This window comes from Apiospora phragmitis (assembly GCF_038363925.1).
Source record: "Apiospora phragmitis strain CBS 135458 chromosome Unknown utg000013l:1.0-2965645.0:1.0-2969333.0, whole genome shotgun sequence".
NCBI lineage: Eukaryota > Fungi > Ascomycota > Sordariomycetes > Amphisphaeriales > Apiosporaceae > Apiospora > Apiospora phragmitis.
Genome location: NW_027117413.1, coordinates 589356 through 615009, shown reverse-complemented (window position 1 = coordinate 615009; position 25654 = coordinate 589356). Strand labels below are relative to the sequence as shown.

Genomic DNA, 25654 nt, shown 5'->3' with positions numbered 1-25654 from the left:
TCCTGTTTGCGGGAGCCTCCCCACCTCAAACAAGGCCGTTGGCATTCTCCTTCGATTAAGCCCATCCTCTCATCTTCATATTCCATCTCATCACAATGCAGAACCTACCGCTCGAAATTGTTGACAGGATCGTCTACTCTCTACCCGGGGCCCCAATCTATGAATGGCCGCCCCAGCGACCGCCACCCTTGGCGCCCTACGCCACCATTTCCACGTATTTCCTTGAGGCTGTTCAACGTCGTACTTGGCGAAGTCTGCAAATCAACAACGAAGACCCCGACCAATGTGCACGATACCTCCGTGGGCACCGATTGTCCTATCTGCGGCAGCTGTCCTTCGCCATCAGCCTCCCCGCCATTGACGAGGCAAAAGCCCAGCGCTTCGAACGGCCTGCAGAAACCGAAGCTGTGAGCCAAGCAATCGGCTTTCAGCTGCGACGATTATTTGACATGCTGCATACCGCGGAACCAGTCGCTGCGCAATTTGATGTCCCGGGTATTCTGCAATGGCGTGAAGCGAATTCGCAGCTGTCTCTTCGTGGCATTGAGCACTGGTCTGCGGCCAAAGAGCAAGATTCAGTCGATGAAGATGAAGACTGTGGGCTTGGCGATTATCGCCATCTTCGCTCGCGCATCACTTTGCCTCAAGCGAACGAGTTACCCATGCTCCACTCAGTGCGCCATCTATCTTTTGGGACCTGGAAGTGCAGACCTGATCCAAATATTCAGTTGGTGATAGCTGCGCGGATGCCCAACCTCGTTGCATTGGATCTTACTCTGGACGCGACTGAACTGCGATATCCTGGAGTCCTTAGAAAAGATCGTAAAAGCCTGGCAGACGCCTTGGTAAACTACTCCGAGCAGACAAAGCAAGTACCTCATGCTACATTAGATATACGCATAGAGGACTGTGCCATCAATGATAGAATAGCTATGCCTAATCTCACATATCCGCTGGCATAGGAAGTGCTCGGCACTTCCTTGCGCGTTTGGTCGCAACGGTTAACAAGCTTCGGCGTTCGCGGCGTCGTCGACGAAGCATTGTTCTAACCACTAGCCCAGGAGGAGAACGCAGCCGACCGGCCAGAATGGCGCGATATGCAAACCTTTGACGTCCAGCTCGAGTTGATCACCCCATCTGGGTGCTGGTACTTCCTACCCAAGGGTGAGCCCGGCTACGGGAGGCCACCGCGCGACCCCGCCGAGGATCCCGAGGACGTGCCGCCCGTCTTCACAAACGACGATCCCGCGGGCGATGGGATGGACCCGTGTGATAGGGGAGCCGAGGATGCGTACTACTTTAAGTTGGAGGACATCGGGGACGTACGCATCCGCAACGTGCCCTGCGACGACACAATGGAGCCGCTCTTCGAGGCTTGGGCCCGCACGCTGGCGTGCATGCCGTTGCTTCGGTCCGCGAATCTGCACTTCCAGGTCCAGACCCCCAATAGCGAGACGGGCGACGAGGAGGATATGAACATGGAGGATTGGGAGATTGTGTACGAGGCTCCTGGGCACAAGGGGCGACCGGTGGTACGCGTATATGGACGAGACAGAGCGGGCCGCCAGGCGCTTGATCTTCCATAATACGGGCGGCTGGCGGCCGAGGAAGGACACAATGGACCTCCTGCAGGCGACGGGGTTGGAAAGCTGGCCGGATACGCCAATGGTGGTTCTGGCTGCGAATGAGTGGTATAAGATTACTAGATAATATAATAAATATGAGCTTCGCAAACAATTTGGGTCTTTGATACCTCCCTTTCATATCATTATCATCCTGGTCGTCATGTTCTTGTTCAGCGACTAGCGCAACCCGCTTCCAACTTACATCCACCCGGCATCAAATTCTGAAATACAGCGTACGGGTCATATTCCGAGGCAGTGTCCAACACGAATGCCTTGTTTTCCTTTCCATAGGTGGAGATGGGGTCTTGGATGTGGGATGCATGGTTCATCTCCACCCACGGCCAGTACGCCCCATGCGCCGTGACCGCTGCGATACACTCAGCCAGGAGCTGATCTGCCGCACTGCTGACCCTTCCATAGTCGGCTGCGCCGAGGAATGCCGCGGTCAGCTGTACGTCATGAAGCCTTTCCGGAGGCGGCAAACCAATGCCGACCACGTTGCCTCCCCTGGCCGCCGATGCCTCCGTCATCAGTCTCGTGAGCGGCTGGAACGACAGTGTCCATCCTATACCGTAGACAGCCGACACGGCAGCGATACTCGCGTTTTATACCTTGTGTAGTTCTAACAGGGCAGCTGGGTCGTTCACGATCGTCATGGAAAAGCTGATCTGTCTGCCACATGCACCTACGGCGTCAGTCCGGGCCATTTCTCCCGCGAGATAGGAGTCTTTGGGACATAGGAAGACGGGACGAGAAAAACAAAATAGGACGTACTGAAACCCCCTTGGTGTGTTCAGGTTATAAGCAAAAGACAATGCTGGCAATGTGTTGGACGCGTTGGTGGCCCTAACCAGTTCCCTGAGTAGCGACAATAGATGATCGAATTCAGACGGCGACTGCACAGTAGGAGCAGTATATACACATTGGATGTAATATGCATTTCCAAACAGAGGGTTATAAGTAAAGGTGAACAATAGAGTCGCCTTCGGGTCCGGCTCCGGGTCACTCGTAAAGTTGGCAGCGGCGCTCAATAGCCGTGGCACTTGACTTTCCGTGAGCGAATATAAGACGTCTTCGGTCCAAATCCGCGCCATAGGCATAGTCCGGAATACGAAGCTGGTAACAATGCCGAAGTTGTTACCACCTCCTTTTAGCGATTTCCAAAGTTTGGCATTCGTGTACCGGTTAGCTATGACAATGGTGCCGTTGGAGAGCACGACTTCGTACTCAGCGACATTGTCACAGCCGAAGCCGGCCTCGTTCGACATCCATTGCCACCCATTGCCCAGCGTCGAGCCCCCCACCCCAACATCGTAGGATCGCCCACCGGAAATCGTAATACCGAGGTTGTGGAGTGCGGCATAGACGGTACCTATCGTCTGTCCGCCTCCGACGGAGACCAGCCTGTTCCCCGCAAAGGGTATGATATAATTCAAACCCCTCAAGTCAATTGTCACACCATCTTGGATGTTTGCAATACCTCTCAGGGCACCATGCACGCCACCACGAGTGGCGAACTTGTAGGCGCTAGGATCAAGAATCTTGAGCGCTGTCGCGACATCATGGGCCGATGAGGCGCCTAAGATGCACGCTGGATATATTGTTTGCTCCTGTGCCGACCAATACGATGCTATGGATCTGGCGTAGGCAGTGGTATTTGGAAAGGACACTTTTGGTCCTAGGAAGGCTGAGAGAGATTTATACTAAGCTAAAGCACCCCGTCACGGGCCACCGCGTTTTACCCCACGAACGCGTCTTTTTACTATACATCTTAACTAGAAAACTCTTTAATTTAATTATTACCTTTTATTTTTTAAAGTAATTAATACCCTTATTATTTTCTTTTATTTCTACTCTTTATAATAATATCTTCGTTTAATATTTAAAAGCGTATATAAGCTATTATATATAACGTAAAACTTAAAGTAACTACTCGCGAATCCGCTCGTAAATAATTAACCCTTTAATTATATATTTAACGCCGTCTCGCTAGTATAATTATTAAAAATAAGTTTAATAAAAAATAGCAGGTTTTATTACTACTTTTAAAACTCGAATTAATATATTAAGCCGTTAATTAAATTATATATTAATATTAATTAAGTTTAAGTTTATAGCTTAACGAATATTAAACGCCTTTAAGGCCTCTTATACTTTAAAATAATAATAATATACTCGTTTTTTAATTAAAAACGAATTCGCTTAAATTATAAAGTCGAAAATAATTAATTATAACCGAATTAATAAAGTTATAATAATAAATATTAATATATTTTTTAATAAATTTAATACTTTAAAACTAGCTAATATCTCTTTTAAACGCTTTTATAATATTAATAAAATAAGTATCGGCTAAGGCGTTAGCGATAACTATTAAATAGTTGCCGAAACTATTAACTATTTAACCTTTAAAAAAGACGTCGAAAAAAAGGAATAGATTACTACTCTAAAGTATATAGGCTATAATAAAGTAGCCCTCCCGCCGCTATATTACAACCCGACCTAATTATGCGGCTAAGACCCTACCTACCGGTACGGAACTACGATACCCCGCCCCGGCTATAATATCATAGTTACTGACCGCACCGCTAGCTATATTAATATAAACTTAGCTAAAATCTAATAGCGTACGACCGTTAAAACGGCATCCGCCCGCACGGCGATGAGACGAATACGATTAAGCGAAGAAGGCGACGAATTACGTAACTCGCTACGGGGGCAGCGAGAGTATAACGCTTAGAGTGAGCTAACTAGAATAGATCACTGTAAGCTAATAATAAGATTATTATAAGCTAACGAGTAATCTAACGGATTAATAAAGAAAAAAATAAGATATATAATAATAAATATTCCTTATATATTTTATATAAATACTTTTTATTTTAATAATTAATTTAAGTATTAATTTAATTTATTAATAAAATAAATAGCTTTAATAACTCTATTATAAATACTTTTAAATCTACGCATTTTACTTATCTTTATTTCTACGGCTATTATATATTATATCGATAAAATCGGATTTTTATCGCACGTTTAAACACTTTTTTATTAAGTTTTTTTTAAAACTTAAATAATATTCGTTATATTTTAATTACTTTTATTTTTACGAATTATTATTTAAACTTTTAAATAATAATACTTATAAAAACTATAATTAAGCTTAAACTTAATAATACCCCTCGCTATAAAAGGGCTTTTATTACCATTATAAACACCTCTTATTAAAACCTCGCTATAAAAGTTAGCGACACGAATTAAAAAACTAAAATAAAAAAGCGCGAACTATTAATATTATTATATTAAACTCAAAAAAAAACGTAACGAACTCCTCGTTAAGAATACCTTAAAATAAACACTAAATATCGACGAGTTATGCGAAAAAGTATATCTCTTTTATACCGCCGTTAATATCATCTAGACCCCTTTTACTCTTAAGGGAGGTATAAAAATTAATACCCTAACAGCCTTTAACGGGATAAGCGGGAACCTCCGCGGATTCCTTATCTAAGTTAAGGCTTACTAGCGGTTTTACGAAAGGATGTTCTAGGATACTACTTAGCGAGTTATCCACGCCGCCTCGTTTTTTAAAAATAAAACACTCGCCTAGTTTAATGTTACGACCTGACCTAATTATGCGGCCAAGACCCACATCACCGGGCCGGATTTACGATACCCCGCCTAGGCTACGATATTACGGCTACCGACCGCACTACTAGCTACACTAATATGAACGCACCTATACTATAAAAGTGCACGGCGATCATAACGACGGTATCCCAAATAACAGCAGGTTAGATACGACCCGAAAAAATAGCAAAAATAACGTCACGTAAGGGATCACGAGGATCACTAGGGACGACGAAGTGAGCCGGTGATCCTATTAACAAGGGGATTACCCGGATCACTAAAATATGAGGGTAAGCCAAGTGATTTAACGGATTAATAAAAGAAGAAATTAAATATATAAACGATAAATATTTCCTATATATTTTATATAAACATTTTTTATTTTAATAATTAATTTAAATATTAATCTTAACTTATTAATAAAATAAATAACTTTAATAAAACTATTATAAATACCTTTAAACGTTTACGCACCTTAGTTATCTTCATTTTTACGAGCTATTACCTATTATATCGATAAAAGCGACTTTTATCGCACGCTTAAATACTCTCTCGTATTATTAATATAAACCCCAGTACGTCTTACTAGGTTTCTTTTAAAACCCGGATAACCTTCGTTATATTCAAGCCTTACTTAAACGAATTAATAAAAAACGATTAATAAGTTAAGCTTTACTGCGCCGAGGTATAACGAATTTTTAAAAGCTACGATAACTTTAAATAAGCTTTTAAATCGCTTTTTTAAAACCTCGACGAAAAGCGATAAGTAGAAAAAGAATTAAAAACTCTTAAATAAAAAGGATTAACCGCCTCTTATACCGCCGAATTCCGGCGTATTATAGCTCGACTAAACTATACTAAAGCTATAAAAATTATAATATATTATCGAGCATTAAAAAAAACGTTAAGAATAAACTTAGCCGGCTTAATACCCCTAATAATTTCTTTTCGTATATAAAGCTCACTATTAAGATCGATACCCGTATATATAAACGACGCCGCGAAAAGCAGGGCGAATAATAACAGTAAACTAGTCGAGCTTAAATTAATATAAAATAACTACGTTATTATAATAACATGCCGTTAAAGAATAGCACAACGTATAGCTATTATAGCGGACCTATAAATCTCAACGTTATTAAATATAATAAGCACGATAAAAAGTAGAACGTTACTTATTATAACTGTTAAAAATAGGGATATTTTGCCCGAAACTGCTAATCCTCGAAAAAAGATTTTAAAAAAATCCTAAATGGACGATAAATTAACGCCACCAGCGGTCGACCAACCCTTATAACTAGTAAAGGAAGCAGTGCTAACGGCACGTTAAACGTCCCCTACGGTAGCCTGCCCTAGATAGCCTGTTACGACGATGGTTACCACGACCACTTAGCAGATAAGGAAGGGACGGGATGGTTCCTTAAAGCCCCTAGACGGCAAGGTATTACGCGCACCCTCGCGATGGTATAACGATAGCCTAACTATAATAAAGAAAGTAGCAAGGGTAGTAATAGAAATAAAGGCTTAAAAAACCGCCTAGTCCGCGACGAGTAACGACTAGACGACCTTAGATAGCTTATTAAACTACCTACGTTAAAACTCGCCATAGAAGTAGCGAAGTTCCGAAACCTAGATACCGACGGATAGCTAGCGATCCCCGGAGTCGCACTTCCCGATTACGAAAGCTACGGTAAGTACTTATTATATATAAACTCGAATAAAAGGTAAAAAAAACTACGCTATTAATAATAATTTTAAAACTTCGTTAATATATAATAACTACTTTTTATTCGCTTAAATCGGTTATATTTATAACGGTTACACCGAGCAATTAATAAAAAAGCTCGAGTCGAGGAGGAATAATTCTTTAAAAAGATTAATAAATACTTAATTAAATAACTATACTTCGACCACTTTATCGAGAAAATTAAAACAATTATACTTAACCCCCGCTAAGCTTACTTATTAATTAAAAAGACCTTATAATAATCCCGAGAATATTACTTAAAAGGATAAGATTAAGAAAGTTATATTAATAATAAATACTTATAATACGTATAGAAAAAATTATAAACCTACCGAGCGCTTAAAGCGGACGTATAGCGCCTTTAAAATACTTAAAACTCTTAAATTAAAAAACCTGCTATAATAATAAGATCTTAAACATTATTACTACCTTACGATTACGAAACACCGTACGCGTAAATCCGTTACTACTAACGAATAGCCGACGAACGAAACCTACCACGATAGTCGGGAAACGACTCCCGCCGGTTATAAAAAAACGATACCCAACGAGACATAATAGATCCCTATATTTAATAACGAATAACTAGGATATCCACGATTATATCGTATTAATAATCGAAATAAAAAAAGTTATTATCCGAGCGTTATTAAATAACGAAGCGTAAAGTAATTATATTTTATTACGAATTATTAATAACTTAACCTTAAAAAAAACGTTTTATACCGACTTAGAGTTATTAATAAAAAATTTATAACGTATAATAATAAAAACGTATGAAAAAAAGTTATAACCTTTTTAATTAATATTAAAAAACGTTATAAATAAATTACGTATAATATTACGGACGTCGTAAAATATAATATAATTTTAAAAATACCTTAATTACGGGTAAATAATTTTAAAATTAATTAAAAAACAGGCTAATTTTAATAAAATATATTAAGAAGAGGTTTAACCGAAAGGTAACGGTTTAAAAAGCGACCCTTTAATAAATTTAAAGTTTTAAAAATATACGTTATTATTAAAAAGCTTAAGCTAAAAGTTATAATAACTATATTAAAAAAGTATCGGTAATTTAAAACCTTTTTTAATAAAAAACTAAAAGATAAGTTATCGCTTTATATATAATAAGATTATGAAATACCGTTAAAAAAAGGAAAGGAACCACCCTTTATATTAATCTATAAATTAAATTAAGGCTATAAAAAAGCCTTAAAAGAATATATTATAGAGAACCTTAAAAAAGAGTTATATAACTATTTATATTACTAGCAGGCTTCTTTATACTCTTCGTCTCGAAGAAAAGTAAAAACGAGAAACCTAAGTGGCGTATATATATCGATTACTAAAAGCTTAACGAAATTATTATTAAAAACCGGTACCCCTTACCCTTAATTAGCGATTTATAGAATAAACTATTATACGCTAAGATCTTTATAATACTTAATCTCTTTAACGTATATAACTTAATTCGTATTAAAAAAAGAGAGGAATAAAAGACCGCGTTTCGAATTAAATACGAGCATTTCGAATATTAAGCTATACTATTTAATTTAATTAACGCATTAACTAACTTTTAAGTAATAATTAATTACGTTTTACGAAAATACTGTAATAAGTTTATTATAATATATAACGAACGCTATCTAAGTTTTAAAAGAAACCTAGTAAGACGTACTAAGGTTTATGTTTAATAATACGAAAAAGTATCTAAACGTGCGATAAAAGTTTAAATTTATCGATATAATATATAATAGCTATAGGATTAAAGGTAATTAAAGTACGTAAACTTAAAGGTATTTATAATAAAGTTATTAAAGTTATTTACTTTATTAATAAATTAAATTAATACTTAAATTAATTATTAAAGTAAAGAATATTTATATAAAATATATAAAGAAACGTCCATCGTTATATATCTAATCCCTCCTTTACTGATCTATAGGATCACCTGCTGGCTCACGGTGATCCCGTTGCTGGCTTACGGTGATCCATCCCCTGGATCACGGTGATTCGTTCTTAGTTAGCTCACTCCGGGCGCCGTACCTCCGTTATTCCGTAGTTCGTCATGTAACTCGCCGTGCCTCGTTCTTGCGTCCTTTTGTCTTCGTCTCATCGCCGTATAGGTTAGTGCCGCTTACGTTATCGTGCGCTGCTGGAGTGCGATTGAGTTTATATTAGTGTAGCTGGCGGTGCGGTCGCTGGTTGTTATATCGTAGCCGGATCGGGTTATCGTAGTTCCGTGCCGGTAAGTGGGTCTTAGTCGCATGGTTAGGTCGGGTTGTAATATAATATACCTCGATAATATTTTAATTTATTCTAAGAATAATAAGTAGCACTGAAAATACGTAAAGTTAGTACTCCGAAAACTATAAGACGTTAACCTATTAATTAACTTAAAAAAGAGCGAGTTCTATTAATAATTCGTTATATTTATAAAATACGTAATATTTTTTAAAGAAATCTAGATAAAACCTTTTAAAATTTTAATAGTTAGAGAGTAGCTCACGCTTATAAGCGCTATATAAGTTAAATCCTTCTTAAAACTAATTAATTATTATTAAATATTTATCCCTAGATTTAATAAATTAATAATATTTTTAATAAACTTAACGAAGAAGGACGAGCTATTTTAATAAATAAAAAAAGAAGATGAAACCTTTTATAATATTAAAAATCGAATTTTTAAAGAATTAATATTTCGCGTAATAAATCCTTTGAAATTATTTAAAATCGAAACCGACGTATTAAACTATACGATCGGAGGATAATTAAATTAACGAAATAATGATAAAACATCATACCTCGTTATATTTTTTTTAAAAACTAAATAAATTAAAACTTAATTATTAAATTTATAATAAAAAGTTAATAATTATTATTAAAATATATAAGAAATAGAGATATTATTTTAACGAAATAATAAAACTAACAAAAATCTATACTAATTATAAAAGCCTTATAGTAGTTATTATTATTAAAAAATTAAATAAATAATAAATATAATAGTTTAAATTCTTATTAAGATTTAATTTTATTACTATTTATTATAAGGGTAATAAGAACGGTCGCGTTAACGTGTTAAGCTAATAACCGGATTATTAAAAAAAAGTCCCGCCCGAGATACGAACTATTTTAACTTATGACTAGAACGGTAACCTTACGCTGTTACGATAACTACATATTATAAACTTAATATAATATAATAACGAATAAGTTCCTAAATTCTAATAATTAAATTAGACCCCGGATCTTATTAATTATATTAAGGATTAACTCGAGAAACGAAATAACCTCGTTTTTTATTAAAATAAGATCTATATTTTTAAATAATACCGTAAAAAATTTATTAAGGAATCTTATAAACACCCTGCGTATAGATATTAATAAATATTTAAAACTTAAGAACGAATTATTAAATAATTTAATTACGAGAACTTTAAAATAACCGTAATTAAGGTTATTAATAGATACGACCTTTATAATAAAGTTAAAGCTAATAAATACCGGCTATACGAAGAATTATAACTAATTTTATTACTAAATAAAGCGTAAAAAATAATTATACTCGATTTTATAATTAAGCTACCTTTATTAAAAAAACCTTTAATTAAGGTTAGTTATAATAATATATTAATAATTACGGATGAATTTATAAAATATACTTATTTCTTATTATATAAAGAATTTAATAATATTAATAACTTAACCTATATATTCCTACGAATAATTATTAATTAATACGGGCTATTAAAAACGATTATTTCTAACCGAGATAAGCTATTTACCGCTAAGTTTTAAAAATTACTTATAATACAACTCGGCGTAAAATATAAACTATTTACGGCTTACTACCCTTAAATAGATAAATAAACTAAGCGAATAAACTAAACCTTAAAATAATACTTATATTATTATATTAATTATAAATAAAATAACTAAGTAATATTATTACTTATAACGTAATTCGTATATAATAACGTTAATAACGAAATAACGCGTATTTTAATATTTTAAACGAATTATAAATATAATTTAAAAATTATTAAAACACCTTTAAAAACAAGTTAACACCTATCGCGATTATATAAATCGAAAAATTAAAAGAATTATAAATAATTTTATAATAAGACCTTACTTTCCTTTAAAAATAAATAAAAAAATACGCCGATTAAATAAAATTAAAAGGATTAATCTTTAAAGAGGGAAAAAAAAGTTTACTATAACGAACGCTATTTAAGTTTTAAAAGAAACCTAGTAAGACGTACTAGGGTTTATATTAATAATACGAGAGAGTATTTAAACGTGTAATAAAAGTCCACTTTTATCGATATAATATGTAATAGCCGTAAAAATAAAGGTAACTAAAGTGCGTAAATTAGAAAGTATTTATAATAAAGTCGTTAAAGTTATTTATTTTATTAATAAATTAGATTAATATTTAAATTAATTATTAAAATATAAAGTATCTATATAAAATATATAAAGAATGTTTATCGTTATATATTTAATCCCTCCTTTATTAATATAAGTATTATTTCGCGATTATTTAATCGTAATTAATATTACTTAATATTATTTAATTAAGTATTACTAAGTAATTAATTAAGGCTTTATTACGCGGCGGTTTTATCTCGTATTTTTACGTAATTAAATATTACTTCGTCGTAACTATTTATTTTTAGCTATTCATCTCGGGCTGTCCCTGAAATACTAATCCGGGGTAGCTATACTACTTTTAATTATTATAGTATCGGTTATTATAATTAATAAACTTTAATCATTTTAACGGTTTTTTATTAATAAACGAGTTTTATTAATAAAAAAGCTCGTAGGGTAGCTTTCGTAATTAGTATAACTAGTTAAATTAATAAGCGCCTCGGGTTATCTTAGCACCATTTCCGGGGTAGGGCTAGTCGTATAAGTTAAGCTTGTTTATAATACTATCCTTTTTCCCTTATTTACTTTATTTTTAAAATAGTTATTATAAGTATTTAATATATGCCGTTATATTAAGTTTAATAAGTTTCCTTCTTTTTTTTTTTTTTTATATCGTATACTTATTATAATACCTAGTCGTGTTAAAAAACGTTGTTTTTTCGCCGAAAGTTTCTACGGCTCGTCGTTATTATTTTATTTTATCCTTTAACGAGTTTAGTTCTAAAGTTATACCGTATTCTCGTTACGCTTTTAAAAGGTAGAAGTATATTATAATAAAAGGTGTTAAAAAGTATTAAAAGTATATTTGTATAGCCTCGATCTGCATAGGTTAAGCGTCCCTCTTTATTCCTTTAAGCGGATCTAGGAAAAGCACCGTCGTTTTAGTCGTAAGGAGGTTTTAGCTGAGGAGCGGTTTTTTAAACTCTAAAAGCGATATTAGGAGGAAATAAACAAAGTTATTACGCGTTTAATTCGTTTATATAAGTAAAAGAGATAGCTTATTCTTAAAATATTAAGTTAATATAGCGTAGCCTTCGCTTTATAAATGAGTTAAAAGAGTAAGAGCGCCGGGAGTCGGAAATTATTATAACCGTATAGTCGCGTAAGGGTTTCGGCGTAATTAATTAAAATGCTATAAACTTCTCCTTTTTTCTAGATTTTTTTAATCCGTTAGCGGTTATACTTTAAACGCTTAAAAAGCTTTAACGATATTCTTTAAATATTTCTTAAATTCTTAAATATTATTTTTATTAAGTAACTTTTCTATTTAACGAGGTATATTTATCCTTTTCTTATTCGTTTTTTATTTAAAATCCTTTTAATTTTATACTCATATTAATTCATTTCGACTTCTAGCTATATTTCGATTTCTATATTCTTAATAATTAATTTAAATAATAAAATATAAAATATAAGGTATATCCGTATTATTTTAAATAATAATAATCCATAATTAATTTTTAAAATAATTTTTATAATTTTAAATAATTTAATCTTTTTAAAGTCTAGTTTTTCGCTTAATCGCTTAGTTTTAATATTTCGCCGTAAGAGGTAAACTTTTCCTCCCTCTTTTAAGATTAGTTCCTTTAATCTAGTCTAATCGGTATATTTCTTTATTCGTTATTAAAAGAAGGTAAGGTCTTATTATAATATTATTTAAAGTTTTTTTTATTTTTTAACTTATATAATCGTAATAAGTATTAACTTTTTTTTCAAAGGTATTTTAATAATTTCTAAGTTATACCCGTAATTTATTCGAAATAATAATATATATATAACTTCGTTATTTATGTTATTATAAATAAACTATATTATAAATAATAGCTATACTTAATTACTTTATTTATAATTAACGTAATAGCTTAAATATTATTTTAAGGTTTAGTTTATTCGCTTAATTTATTTATTTATTTAAAGGTAGTAGGACGTGAATAGCTTATACTTTACGCCGAGTTACGTTATAAGCGATTTTTAAAACTTAGCGGTAAATAGCTTATCTTCGTTAAAGATAATCGTTTCGAGTAGCTTATATTAGTTAACGATTATCCGTAAGAACGTATAGGCTAGGTTATTAATATTATTAAACTCTTTATATAATAAGAAGTAAGTATATTTTATAAGTTTATTCGTAATTATTAAGATATTATCGTAATTAACCTTAATTAAAGGTTTTTTTAATAAAGGTAGTTTAATTATAAAATTAAGTGCGATTGTTTTTCACGCTTTATTTAATAATAGATTTAATTATAATTTTTTATATAATTAATATTTATTAGTTTTAACTTTATTATAAAGGTTATATTCGTTAATAACCTTAATTACGACTACTTTAGAGTTTTTATAATTAAATTATTTAATAATTCGTTTTTAAGTTTTAAAAACTCCTTAATATTTATATATAAAATACTCGTAAAACTCCTTAATAAAATCTTTACGGTACTATTTAGGGATATAGATTTTATTTTAATAAAAAACGAGGTTATCTCGTTTCTCGAAGTAATCCCTAGCGTAATTAGTAAGATCCGGGCTTAATCTAGTTATTAGAACTTAGAGACCTAATCGTTATCGTATTATACGGAATTTATAATATTTAGTTATTATAATAGCGTAAGGTTACCGTTTTAATCGTAAGCTAAGATAGTTCGTGTTTCGGGCGGAACTTTTTCTTAATAGTCCGGTTGTCCGTTTAATATATTAACGCGACCGTTTTTATTATTTTTATAATAAATAATAATAAGGTTAAATTTTAATAAGCATTTAAACTATTATATTTATTATGTATTTAACGTTTTAATAATAATAAATATTATAAAGTTTTAATAATTAATATAAACCTTTATTAGTTTTACCGTTTCGTTAAAATAATATCTCTATTTTTTATATATTTTAATAATAATTATTAATTTTTTATTATAAATTTAATAATTAAATTCTAATTTATTTAGTTTTTTAAAAAGAAATACGACGAGGTGGAACCTTTTATTATCGTTTTATTAACTTAATTACCCTTTGACCGCATAGTTCGATATATCGGTTTTAATTTTAAATAATTTAAAAAGGTATATTATATAAAGTATTAATTTATTAAAAATTTATTCCTTAATATTATAGAAGGTTTAGTCTTTTTTCGTTATTTATTAGAATAGTTTGTCCTTTTTTATTAAGTTTATTAATGGTATCGCTAACCTGCTAAATCCGGGGATAAATATCCGGTAATAATTAACTAATTTTAAGAAAGATTTAACTTTTATAATATTTATAAGCGTAGGCTACTCTTTAATTATTAAAATTTTAAAAGGTTTTATCTAGATTTTTTTAAAAGATATCACGTATCTTATAAATATAATAGATTATTAATAGAACTCGCTCTTCTTTAAATTAATTAATAGGTTAATGTCTTATAGTTTCTAGAGTACTAACTTTACATGTTCTCGATATTATTTATTATTTTCGGAGTAGATTAAAATATCGTTAAAGTATATTATAATAAACTTATCGAGGTACTTTTATAAAACATGGTTAATTATTATTTAAAAGCTAATTAATACGTTAATTAAACTAAACGGTATAGCTTAATACTCGAAATACTCGTATTTAGTTTAGAACGCGGTTTTCTATTCCTCTCCCCCCTTAATATAGATCAGGTTATATATTTTAAAAAGATTAAGTATTATAAAAATCTTAACGTGTAATAACTTAGTTTATAAATTATTAATTAAGGGTAAAAAGTATCGGTTCTTAATAATAATTTCGTTAAGCTTTTAATAATCGATATATATACGTTACTTAAGTTTACCGTCTTTATTTTTTTTTAAATAAAAAGTATAAAGAAACCTATTAGCGATGTAAATAGCTATATAATTCCTTTTTTAAAATTCTCCGTAATATATTCTTTTAAAGCTTTTTCGTGCTCTTAATTTAATTCATAAATTAATATAAAAAGAGTTTCTTTTCCTTCTTTTAACGGTATCTTATAATTTTACCGTATATAAAGCGATAACTCGTTTTTTAATTTCTTATTAAAAAGGGTTTCGAACTGCTGATACGCTCCTAATATAATGGTTATAACTTTGAATTTATTAAAAGGTCGCTTTTTAAACCGCTACCTATCGATTAGACCTTTTTTTAATATATTTTATTAAAATTAGCTTATTTTTTAATTAATTTTAAAATTATTTACCTATAATTAAAATATTTTTAAAATTATATTATATTTTATAACGTTCGTAATATTATACGTAATTTATTTATAACGTTTTTTAATATTAATTAAAAAGTTCGCGACTTTGTTTTATACGTTTTTATTATTATATGTTATAAGTCCTTTATTAATCGTTTTAAATCGATACAAGGCGTCCTTTTTTTTTTAAAGCTAAGCTATTAATAATTCGTAATAAAATATAATTACTTTATATTCCGTTATTTAATAACGTTTAAATAATAACTTTTTTTATTTTAATTATTCGTTATTAAATATAAGGATTTATCGTATCCCGTTAGGTATTATCACTTTATAACCGGCGGGAGTCGTTTCTAAACCATTATAATAGGTTTTATTCGCCAGCTATTCGTTAATAGCGGCGGGTTTATATGTACGGTGTCTCGTGGTCGTACGGTGGTAGCGGTGTTTAAAACCTTATTATTATGGCAGCTCCTCTATTTTAGAATTTTTAGATATTTTAGAAGCGCTATACGTCCGCTTTAAGCGCTCGGTAAGCTCGTAACTTTTCTTATACGTATTATAAGTATTTATTATTAATATAGTTCTTTTAATCTTATTTTTTTAAGTAATATCATTATAACTATTAAGGGGTCCTCTTAATTAATAAGTAAGCTCGGCGGGGGTTAGGTATAATCGCTTTAATTTTTTCGATAAGGTGGTCGAAGTATAGTTACTTAATTAAATACTTATTAATCCTTTTAAAGAACTATTTTTTCTCGAGCTTCTTTATTAAGTGCTCGGTATAACCGTTTTAGATATAGCCGATTTAAGCGAGTAAAAAATAATCGTTATATATTAGCGAAATTTTAAAATTATTACCGATAGCGTAGTTTCTTTTTATTCCTTATTCGAATTTATATATAATAAATATTTACCGTAATTTTCGTAATTTAAAAAGTATAACTCCGGGGATTATTAATTATTCGTTAATATTTAAGTTTTAAAGCTTCGTTATTTTTATAACGAGTTTTAATATAAATAATTTAATAAGCCGTTTAAGGTTATCTAATCGTTGCTCGTTACGGATTAAGCGGTTTTTTAAGTTTTTATTTCCGTTATTATCCTCGTTATTTTTTTTATTATAATTAGGTTATTATTATATTATCGCGAAGGTACGCGTAATACTTTATTATTTAAAGGTTTTAAGGAATTATTTTATTCTTTTTTTATTTATTAAGTAATCGTAATAATTATTATTATAACAAGTTATTTAAAATAGATTACCGTAAGAGACGTCTAACGTACTATTAATACTGCTTTTTTAATAGTTATAGGGGTTAATTAATTATTAGTAATATTAATTTATCGCTCGTTTAAGACTTTTCGGAAGTCCTTTTTTAAGAATTAATAATTTTAATTAAAATATCTTTGTTTTTAAAAATTATAACAGGTTACGTTCTACTTTTTCTTATATTTATTATATTTAGTAACATCGATATTTATAAGTTCGTTATAATAATTATACGCCGTATTATTTTTTAGCGGTATATTATTATAATAACGTAATCGTTTTATATTAGTTTAAACTTAATTAATTTACCGTTATTATCCGCCTTACGTTTCGTAGCGTTATTTGTATATACGGGTATCGATCTTAATAGTGAGCTCTATATATAAAAGGAAATTATCGGGGGTATTAAGCCGGCTAAGTTCGTTTTTAATATTATTTTTTAGTCCTTAGTAATATATTATAATTTTCGTAACTTTAATATAGTTTAATCGGGCCGTGATACGTCGGAATTCGGCGGTATAAAAAGCGGCTAATCCTTTTTATTTAAGGGTTTCTAATTCTCTTTTTATTTATCGCTTTTTATCGAGGTTTTAAATGAGTGATTTAAAAGCTTGTTCGAAGTTATTATAACTTTCGAAAATTTATTATACTTTTACGCGGTATAGTTTAATTTATTAATCGTTTTTTATTAATTCGTTTAAATAAGGTTTAAATTAAGCGAGTGCTTTATTTTTAAAAAACAAGGCGGCGTAAATAACTTATTAAATAATATCTTAAAACATTTTTTTATAAAACCGTTAATAGGCCTTAACCTAAATAAAGAATCCGCGGAGATTCTTATTTATTTTATTAAAAGTTATTAAGGTATTAATCTTTATACCTCTCTTAAAAGTAATAAAGGTTTAAATAATATTAATAATAGTATAAAAAAGGCGTACTTCTTCACATAACTCGTTAATATTTAACATTTATCTTAAAGTGTTTTTAATTAAAAATTCGGTACGTTCTTTTTTAAATATAATATAATAATACTAATAATTAGCGCTTTTTTATTTAAATTCTTTAATTCGCTTAGCTAACGCCTATTAGGTAAGGCCGTTATCGCTATCGTCGCTATTTACTTCTATAGCGAGATCTCGATAAGAGGTACTTATAGTGGTGGTAAAGGCCTTTCCGTAGCGAGGGGTATTATTAAGCCTAGGCGTAGATATAATTTTTATAAGTACTATTATTAAAAGGTTTAAATAATAACTCGTAAAAATAAAAGTAATTAAAATATAATAAATATTATTTAAGTTTTAAAAAAAACCTAGTAAGACGTATTAAGGTTTATATTAATAATATAAAAGAGTAACGTATCTTATAAGCGAATATCCTATATAAGCGAATATTTTATTTTTTTATACCCTTTTTAAGAAAATATAAGTTAATTTTATTATAACGTATTTAATATATTAAAATTAATCGGAATCCTTATTTTTAAATACTTCTATATTATTTTAATAAGTATACGTATTATTCCCGGGCTCTCCGTAAATTCTATAGCGTTATAAGCGTATCCTAAGCGTCCTCGTATAACTACTCTTTTAATACGATTCGTTTTATAACTATTTATTAATATCCCTTTAAAACTATAGGTCTTCTTTAGCTTGTATACGAAATAATCTTCTATTTTATAGCCGTTTTTTTTTTCGTACGGCGGCGCCGGCTAAGTATCTTATTTACTTTTCGAAGTATCGCGTTTTTACTTTTTAAAAAAGTAACTCGGTATATAATATATGTTATAACTTTTATAATTTAATTAAAACTAATTAAAATAAATATTAAAAAGTTATTTTAATATTATACGATATGGTTTCGAACGTATTCGGTTTAAGATTAAGCTTTAATTAAGTTGTTTAAAGTTTTTAATTCTTAAAGAATAAATAGGCCGGAAAACGTCCCCGGAAGTATTAAAATACGTAGCTTTATATCTAATTATAAAATAATATATTCCGGATTATATGGAACGAGTCTTATCCTTTAAAAGCTTTTTCGTATATTCGAAATGGTGAAAGTCGCCTGGAACGCTTTTAAAAACGCTAGTAGGAAGTCCTCTTTTGAGATATAGGTAATATACGCCCGTATAAAATATTTAATTTCTTTCCCGTACGCTTTTTTTAATGTATAAAAATAGCCGATATTAAGAAGTTAGAGTTTATATAATAAATAAGAAGGTATATAAAATATAATAATCGAGTTCTTTTTATAATAGAGCTCGAAAACTATTAAGTGGTAGTTTTCGTAGCCGTTTAAGATTAAGAAGCGATAATAACCCTTCGTATAAAACCTAGTATATTAATTAAAGTATTAAATCTAATCTTCGCCTCTTTTATTTATAGTTTAGTTATTTTTAATAATTACGATTACCTAGTCCTTCGGTAATAAGCTATTTTTGTACTAAGAAAAGAGGTGCGTTTTCCCGGTAAAAATAATATACGGAGGGATAGCGTAACCGTGTGATCCGACGCCTTAGATAATTATAACCTATTCCCGGTTCTTTTATTATATTACCTTAAGCTTTCCGTATCGATTAAAAGTGGTTACGATTATTTCGAACAAAATTTAGCTTATAAAAAAGCCGGTTTTATCGAAGTTATAAATATCTTTTTTTAGATCCCGTATTTATAAATTATATTTTATACGAGGGTAAACTATACGCGATACGCGTTGGGATCTTTATAAAGGACTTTTTAATAATCGATTCTTCGGTTAAAACGCGTCCGGAGGTCTAGTTATTATCGTATAAAGTTAAAGGCTTAATTAATATCGACGCGTCCCGTGTCGCGTAAATTAAATAATTAATTCGCTATATCTTTTATATTACTTAATTAGGGAAAAAACGATCGCGTATTTAAATTAATAATATATCGAATAATCGTATCTTTTTTAGAATTTAAAAACTTTCGAAAATTCGTAAATATTTCGCGTTATATAAGTTAATTATTTTATTTATATTATAAAGTTTTTAATAAAACGTAATAAATTAATATAGTTTTTTATACGTTTAAAGTTAAGTTTTTCTAGAGTGTTTAAAGCGTTAGAATTATATTACTCTTTTTTTAAAGTTATAATATTTTTAGACGTAAAAGAATATAAAAAAAGGTTAAAGCTATAAAGAAATTTATAAAAGTAGGACATTCGCTTGTATAGGATATTCGCTTGTAGGATACGTTATTTAAACGTGCGATAAAAGTTTACTTCTATCGATATAATATATAATAGCTATAAAAATAAAAATAATTAAGGTGCGTAAACTAAAAAGTATTTATAATAAAATTATTAAGGCTATTTATTTTATTAATAAATTAAATTAATATTTAAATTAATTATTAAAATAAAGAGTATTTATATAAAATATATAAAAAACGTTTATCGTTATATATTTAATCCCTTTTTTATTAATATAAATATTATTTCGTAACTATTTAATCGTAATTAATATTACTTAATTAAGTATTACTAAGTAATTAATTAAGGCTCCACTACGCGGCATCTTTATCTCGTATCTCTACGTAACCGAGTATTACTTCGTTATAGCTGTCTATTCCTAGCTATCTATCTCGGGCTGTCCCTTAGGTACTAGTCTAAGGTAGCTATACTACTTTTGGTCATCGTAGTATCGGTTATCGTAATTAGTAAACTTCGATAGTTTTAACGGTCTTTTGCTAATAGACAGGTCTTATTAATAGAGGGGCTTATAAGGTAGCTTTCGTAATTAATGTGGCTGGTTGAGTTAGTAAGCGCCTCGGGTTATCCTGGCGCCGTTTTCGAGGTGGGGCTAGTCGCATAAGTTAGGCTCGTTCGTAACATTTACCTCTTATAACGAAATATTAAAACTAAACGACCTAGCGATAAATTAAACTTTAAAAAGATTAGATTATTTAAAATTATAGAAATTACTTTAAAAACTAATTATTAATTATTATTATTTAAAATAATACGGATATACCTTATATTTTATATTTTATTACTCGAGTTAATGGCTAAAAAAGCTTTAATCGATATATAATTAAAAATCGAAATAAATTAATACGAGTACGAAGTCGAAGGAATTATTAATTAAAAGAAAGAAAGACGAGGTTTTTAATACCTCGTTAAGTAAAAAAATTACTTATTAAAAAAATAACACCTAAGAACTTAAGAAATAGTTAAAGAATACCGCCGCGAAGCTTTAGAAATTTAAATAAAAGAACCTCCGACTAGCGGGCTAAGGTCCCCGAAATCGCTTAAGCTAAAAGACGACTAGTCTACCTCCCCGGAAACGCCTAAAAAACGTAGGTTATTTAAAACGAAGTTCTCTAAATCGATAATTAAAAAAAAAAACGCCGTCCTCCTCGTTTAGCTCTTATATTCCCCGACGAAACGCTTCCGAGCGCTTTTTTATTACGACCTTCTTTATACGATAAAAACGGGCTAAACGACCTAGAATAATGGACAGCTACGTTTATAATAAAAACAGGGCCTCCTTTACGTTTAACTCCTCCGCCTCTAGTTTTTTTTACTAAGTAGCCAGCTTCGTTAAAGCCGACGCAATAAAGGTGCCGTTATAAGAGCGACCGGCTTAAACGTACTCTAAATAACGAAAAGATTTCTAGTTTATATAATAAGCTAGGTTTTAGCGAAAATAACGAGTATAAGGTATATTAATTAAGTCGCCTATAGATTCTATATTAATAATAAGAGCTAAACGAGTAATAGTTTTTTTTAAGCGGGATTTTTTAATATAATTATATATAATAAATAAATATTATAATAAATAAATATTATAATTAAAAAAAAAAAGAAACTTACTAAGCCCTAATATAATAGGTAAGTAAAAGTATTTAAAGACTTTAACGCTTTAAAAATAAAGCAATTAAAAGAGGAAAGATAATATTATAACCCGACCTAATTATATAATTAAAACCCTACCCACCGGCACGGAACTACGATACCCCGCCCCGGCTACGATACTATAACTACTAACCGCACCGCTAGCTATACTAATATAAACTTAGCTAAACTTTAATAGCGTACGACCGTCGGGATAATACCCGCCTATATAGCGATAAAACGAATACGATTAGGCGAAAAAGGCGACGAATTATATAACTCGCTATAAAAGCAACGAGAGCATAACGCCCGGAATAAGTTAATTAAAATAGATCACCGTAAGCTAATAATAGGATTATTATAAACTAACGAGTGATCTAACGGATTAGTAAAGAAAGAAATAGGATATATAATAATAAACGTTCCCTATATATTTTATATAAATACTTTTTACTTTAATAATTAATTTAAATATTAATCTAATTTATTAATAAAATAAATAACCTTAACGATTTTATTATAAATACCCCTAAATCTACGCACCTTACTTACCTTTATTTCTATAGCTATTATATATTATATCGATAAAATCGGATTTTTATCGCACGTTTAAACACTTTTTCGTATTACTAAACATAAACCCCAGTACGTTTTATTAGGTTTCTTTTAAAACTTAAATAGCGTTCGTTACACGCTAATTATTTTTAAAAGGGCCGACGTTTAAAGCTAGTGGTTTTTAAATTAAAACGGCTATCTTTAAGATAATTAACGGTTTAAAGCGTTATTTAAAAAGTAAACTAATAATACCACAGCTTTAAATTAAATCTAAAACACTTTTATCCCTTATATATAGTATCGTTATAATAATAAATAAGTCGTCCTAGTTTATAATAATTATAAATTATATACGAATAATTATTTTTTATAACTTTATTTTTTATATATTATATTATAATTATATAATACAAGTTTTAAATATAAGAGTTTTTAGTTTATTAAAAAAAAGTCAAAAATTATTTTAAAAAAGTATTTAAACACGGTTTTTAAATTAAATCTTATAAGAATAAATATATTAAAAGTATACCGCTAAATTAAGATTAATATATTAACTTTTTTTATAATTAAAAACGTTTAAAAAACGGCTAAAATTTATCCACGAAATCGCTCGAAACCGTTATTATTAAAATACGTTATCTTAAAAAATATATAGGTTACTTAAGCACGTTTAAAACTATCGAAAATAGTTAAAAAAGAATGAATACTCGATTTCTTCGCCGAATTAACTCTAACACTTATTAAAACACCCTTTAATAATTAAGAATTATAAAATAATAATTAGAAATTAATTAATATAAACTTTACCATTAAATTACCCTCTTAATAATTATTTATTAAAAAGATTAATAAAGCTTTAAATTAAAGCGTTAAGAAAATCGCGTATTTCGAAGCTTAAATCGATTATCTTTAAACTAAACTTAATATTAAATAGGCTCTCGTACGTACGGTAATTCCGGTTTTAATCGGGGTTTAATCGTTATATTCTATTATTTATATCTATTTTTAATACGAGCTACGAGGGGCATCGTATGCTCCTTTTAATAAAATAAGAAAGGGGTTTGTACGCGTAGGTACGTAGCACCTTTTTTAAAGTAATATAGAAAACCTTAGTTCTTGCTATTCTAATATGAGCAGTTTTTATTTTAATAATAAACTTAGGCAGCTCCCCTTTTTAAAACGAGTCTTCCCTTCGTAAGGGTCTCGTACGGATGGGTTATACTAATCCGGTATTCGGTGCCTATTTAAGCCGTATAGGTGATGCTATACTTTCTTAACGTTAATTTAATTAGGTGGCAGGTTTTTTAATAATAATAGTAATAGGGAAAATTATTATACGTTAAAATATATTACTTTTTCGTTATTAATTAAAAGTAATAATAATAATAAAAGTAGTAATAATAATAGGGGCGTTATCGTATATCGCGATACGTTATACCCCGTTAGGGAAGAAGATATCTCTTTTTTTCTCCTCTTTTTTTATTCGCCGTGCGAGTTTAGTCTCTCGACGTACGCTTTTACGCGTATAGTTAACTTATTAATTAATACTAGCTATTTAAAGGCTTTATTTAAAGATTTCTTAATAAAAACGTTTACGGGGTTATTTCGGCCGTCGATTTAATAGATTTTTAAGATTTCTTTTTTTTATATAATTCTCGGAGCGATATAATATTAATTATTAATTTTTTCTCGTTCGTTATTCCTAGTTTAACTAAGTATTTATAGAGTAATCTCGAGTTTATATAAAGGATTATTAATACCTCTTAAAATTCGAAGCTTCGTATAATTCTTTTTAATATAATATTAAATATAATACCGTTATGGATATTAGAAATTATACCGTATAGTTCGTTAATTAATACGCTTTAAGTAATTCTTTTATATTTCGTCGAGCTTTAATAAATAATATTACCTTAGATTTCGAATTAATTCTTTATACGGTTAAGCTTTTAGCCTAGGATGACTAGGTATCCGAGCTAGGACGTCAAGTTTTTATTATTCGTAAAAGAACTATTAATAAAAATATATATCTTCGTATAATAAAGATTAAACGGGATATATTTTAAGCCGCGTATCGGACTCTAAATTTATTAATTAATCTATATATTTAAGCTCTCGATATCTTTATTTTTTAAAGTTTATACTTAAACGGCGGCAGATAGATTATACGCTGCTTCTAATTAATAAATAAATACGAAATATATTCCTCTCGTATATTAAGAAACGTATTATTAGCTTTTATCGATAGTTTTCGAGTTAATAAGTTTTAATTAATTAACCTATCCTTTTTATTCGAAAAAAATATTATATAATTTTAATTAAATCCTGCCTCCGCTAAACTTGATCGGCGTATTTTCGGTTAAAATATTTTTTAGTTTTATATAGAATTGTTCCTTGATTAACTTTTCTTCCATTTTTTTAAAAAAAGGGTTATAACGAAGCTAAACGTATTATCGGTTTATATTATTATAATATCGAAGGATTCGGTCTTTTTATAATAAATAATAAATAAGCGTTATATATTAATACGGTTATTTCTAAATTTTATACGTAATAATTATAATACGTTTTAAATTAATAAAGTTTTAACTTTATTAATCTATATAGGGGTAATACGATTTAAAGTAGCGTTCTTTCGAGGTATTAAGTTTTTAATTTTATTAATAAATATATATAAATTAATCGGTTTAGCTTATTATGCGACTAAGTATACGTTTATATAATATTGCGTAGCTCGCTTTATATGTTGAAATCTCGGATTAGGGTCGGTTTAAAAATTAAAAAGAGTTTTTAGCTTATCCGTTAAATTATTAGTAACTAGGTTAAAATAGCCTCCTTTTTTATATCTCCGTAGTTTTATATTATAAGCTTAAACTTCTCGTACGGCTTCGTAGTTTTACCCTTAATCTCTTATACGAGCCGTGTTTTGAAGATTCTCCGGCCAGTATACTTATTCGGGTCGAATCGAATAAATTCGAAAACCTCTCGTGCGGCGAGATTATTAATCTCCTCTACGTTAGACTTTTAAAACGGGTATCCGGACGAGGTAATAACCTCGTTTTATTAGAGTTTAACTATTAAGTCGTAATTCTTTTATTTATTTTAAATAAAGAATATAGTAGCTCGAGCGTTCCGGAGTAGATATTTTCTACGTTATCCTCGGCCGCGTCGTACGGGAGCTACCGTAATTTCCTCGGCTATTGGTTCGGTATCTAGGGTATCTACCGGCTTTTCCGGATCTGTTTATAATTCCGGTTAGTCGTGTGGTTCTCCGGCTTCCTCATGGTAGTACGGCTTAATTTAGGTTATTCGAAAGGCTTTTAAGCTGTTTAAGGTATTTATTCGGA

The 25654-nt window shown here is 30.0% G+C and overlaps 2 protein-coding genes across 2 annotated transcripts; one reads left to right on the top strand and one right to left on the bottom strand.

The window, feature by feature from the left end:
• Positions 1-95: 95 nt before the first annotated feature.
• On the top strand, positions 96-1586 carry PG994_013925 (uncharacterized protein; the record flags this gene model as incomplete). Its single annotated transcript, XM_066865334.1, has 2 exons — positions 96-872; positions 1062-1586. 2 exons carry the CDS (start codon positions 96-98, stop codon positions 1584-1586), a joined length of 1302 nt encoding a protein of 433 aa, XP_066708463.1.
• A 209-nt stretch (positions 1587-1795) lies between these two features.
• On the bottom strand, positions 1796-5392 carry PG994_013924 (FAD binding domain-containing protein; the record flags this gene model as incomplete). The annotated part of the gene is made up of 3 exons (XM_066865333.1): positions 1796-2222; positions 2598-3216; positions 5365-5392. The coding sequence occupies 3 exons, from the start codon at positions 5390-5392 to the stop codon at positions 1796-1798; spliced, it is 1074 nt and encodes a 357-aa protein (XP_066708462.1).
• Between the last annotated feature and the right edge of the window lie 20262 nt (positions 5393-25654).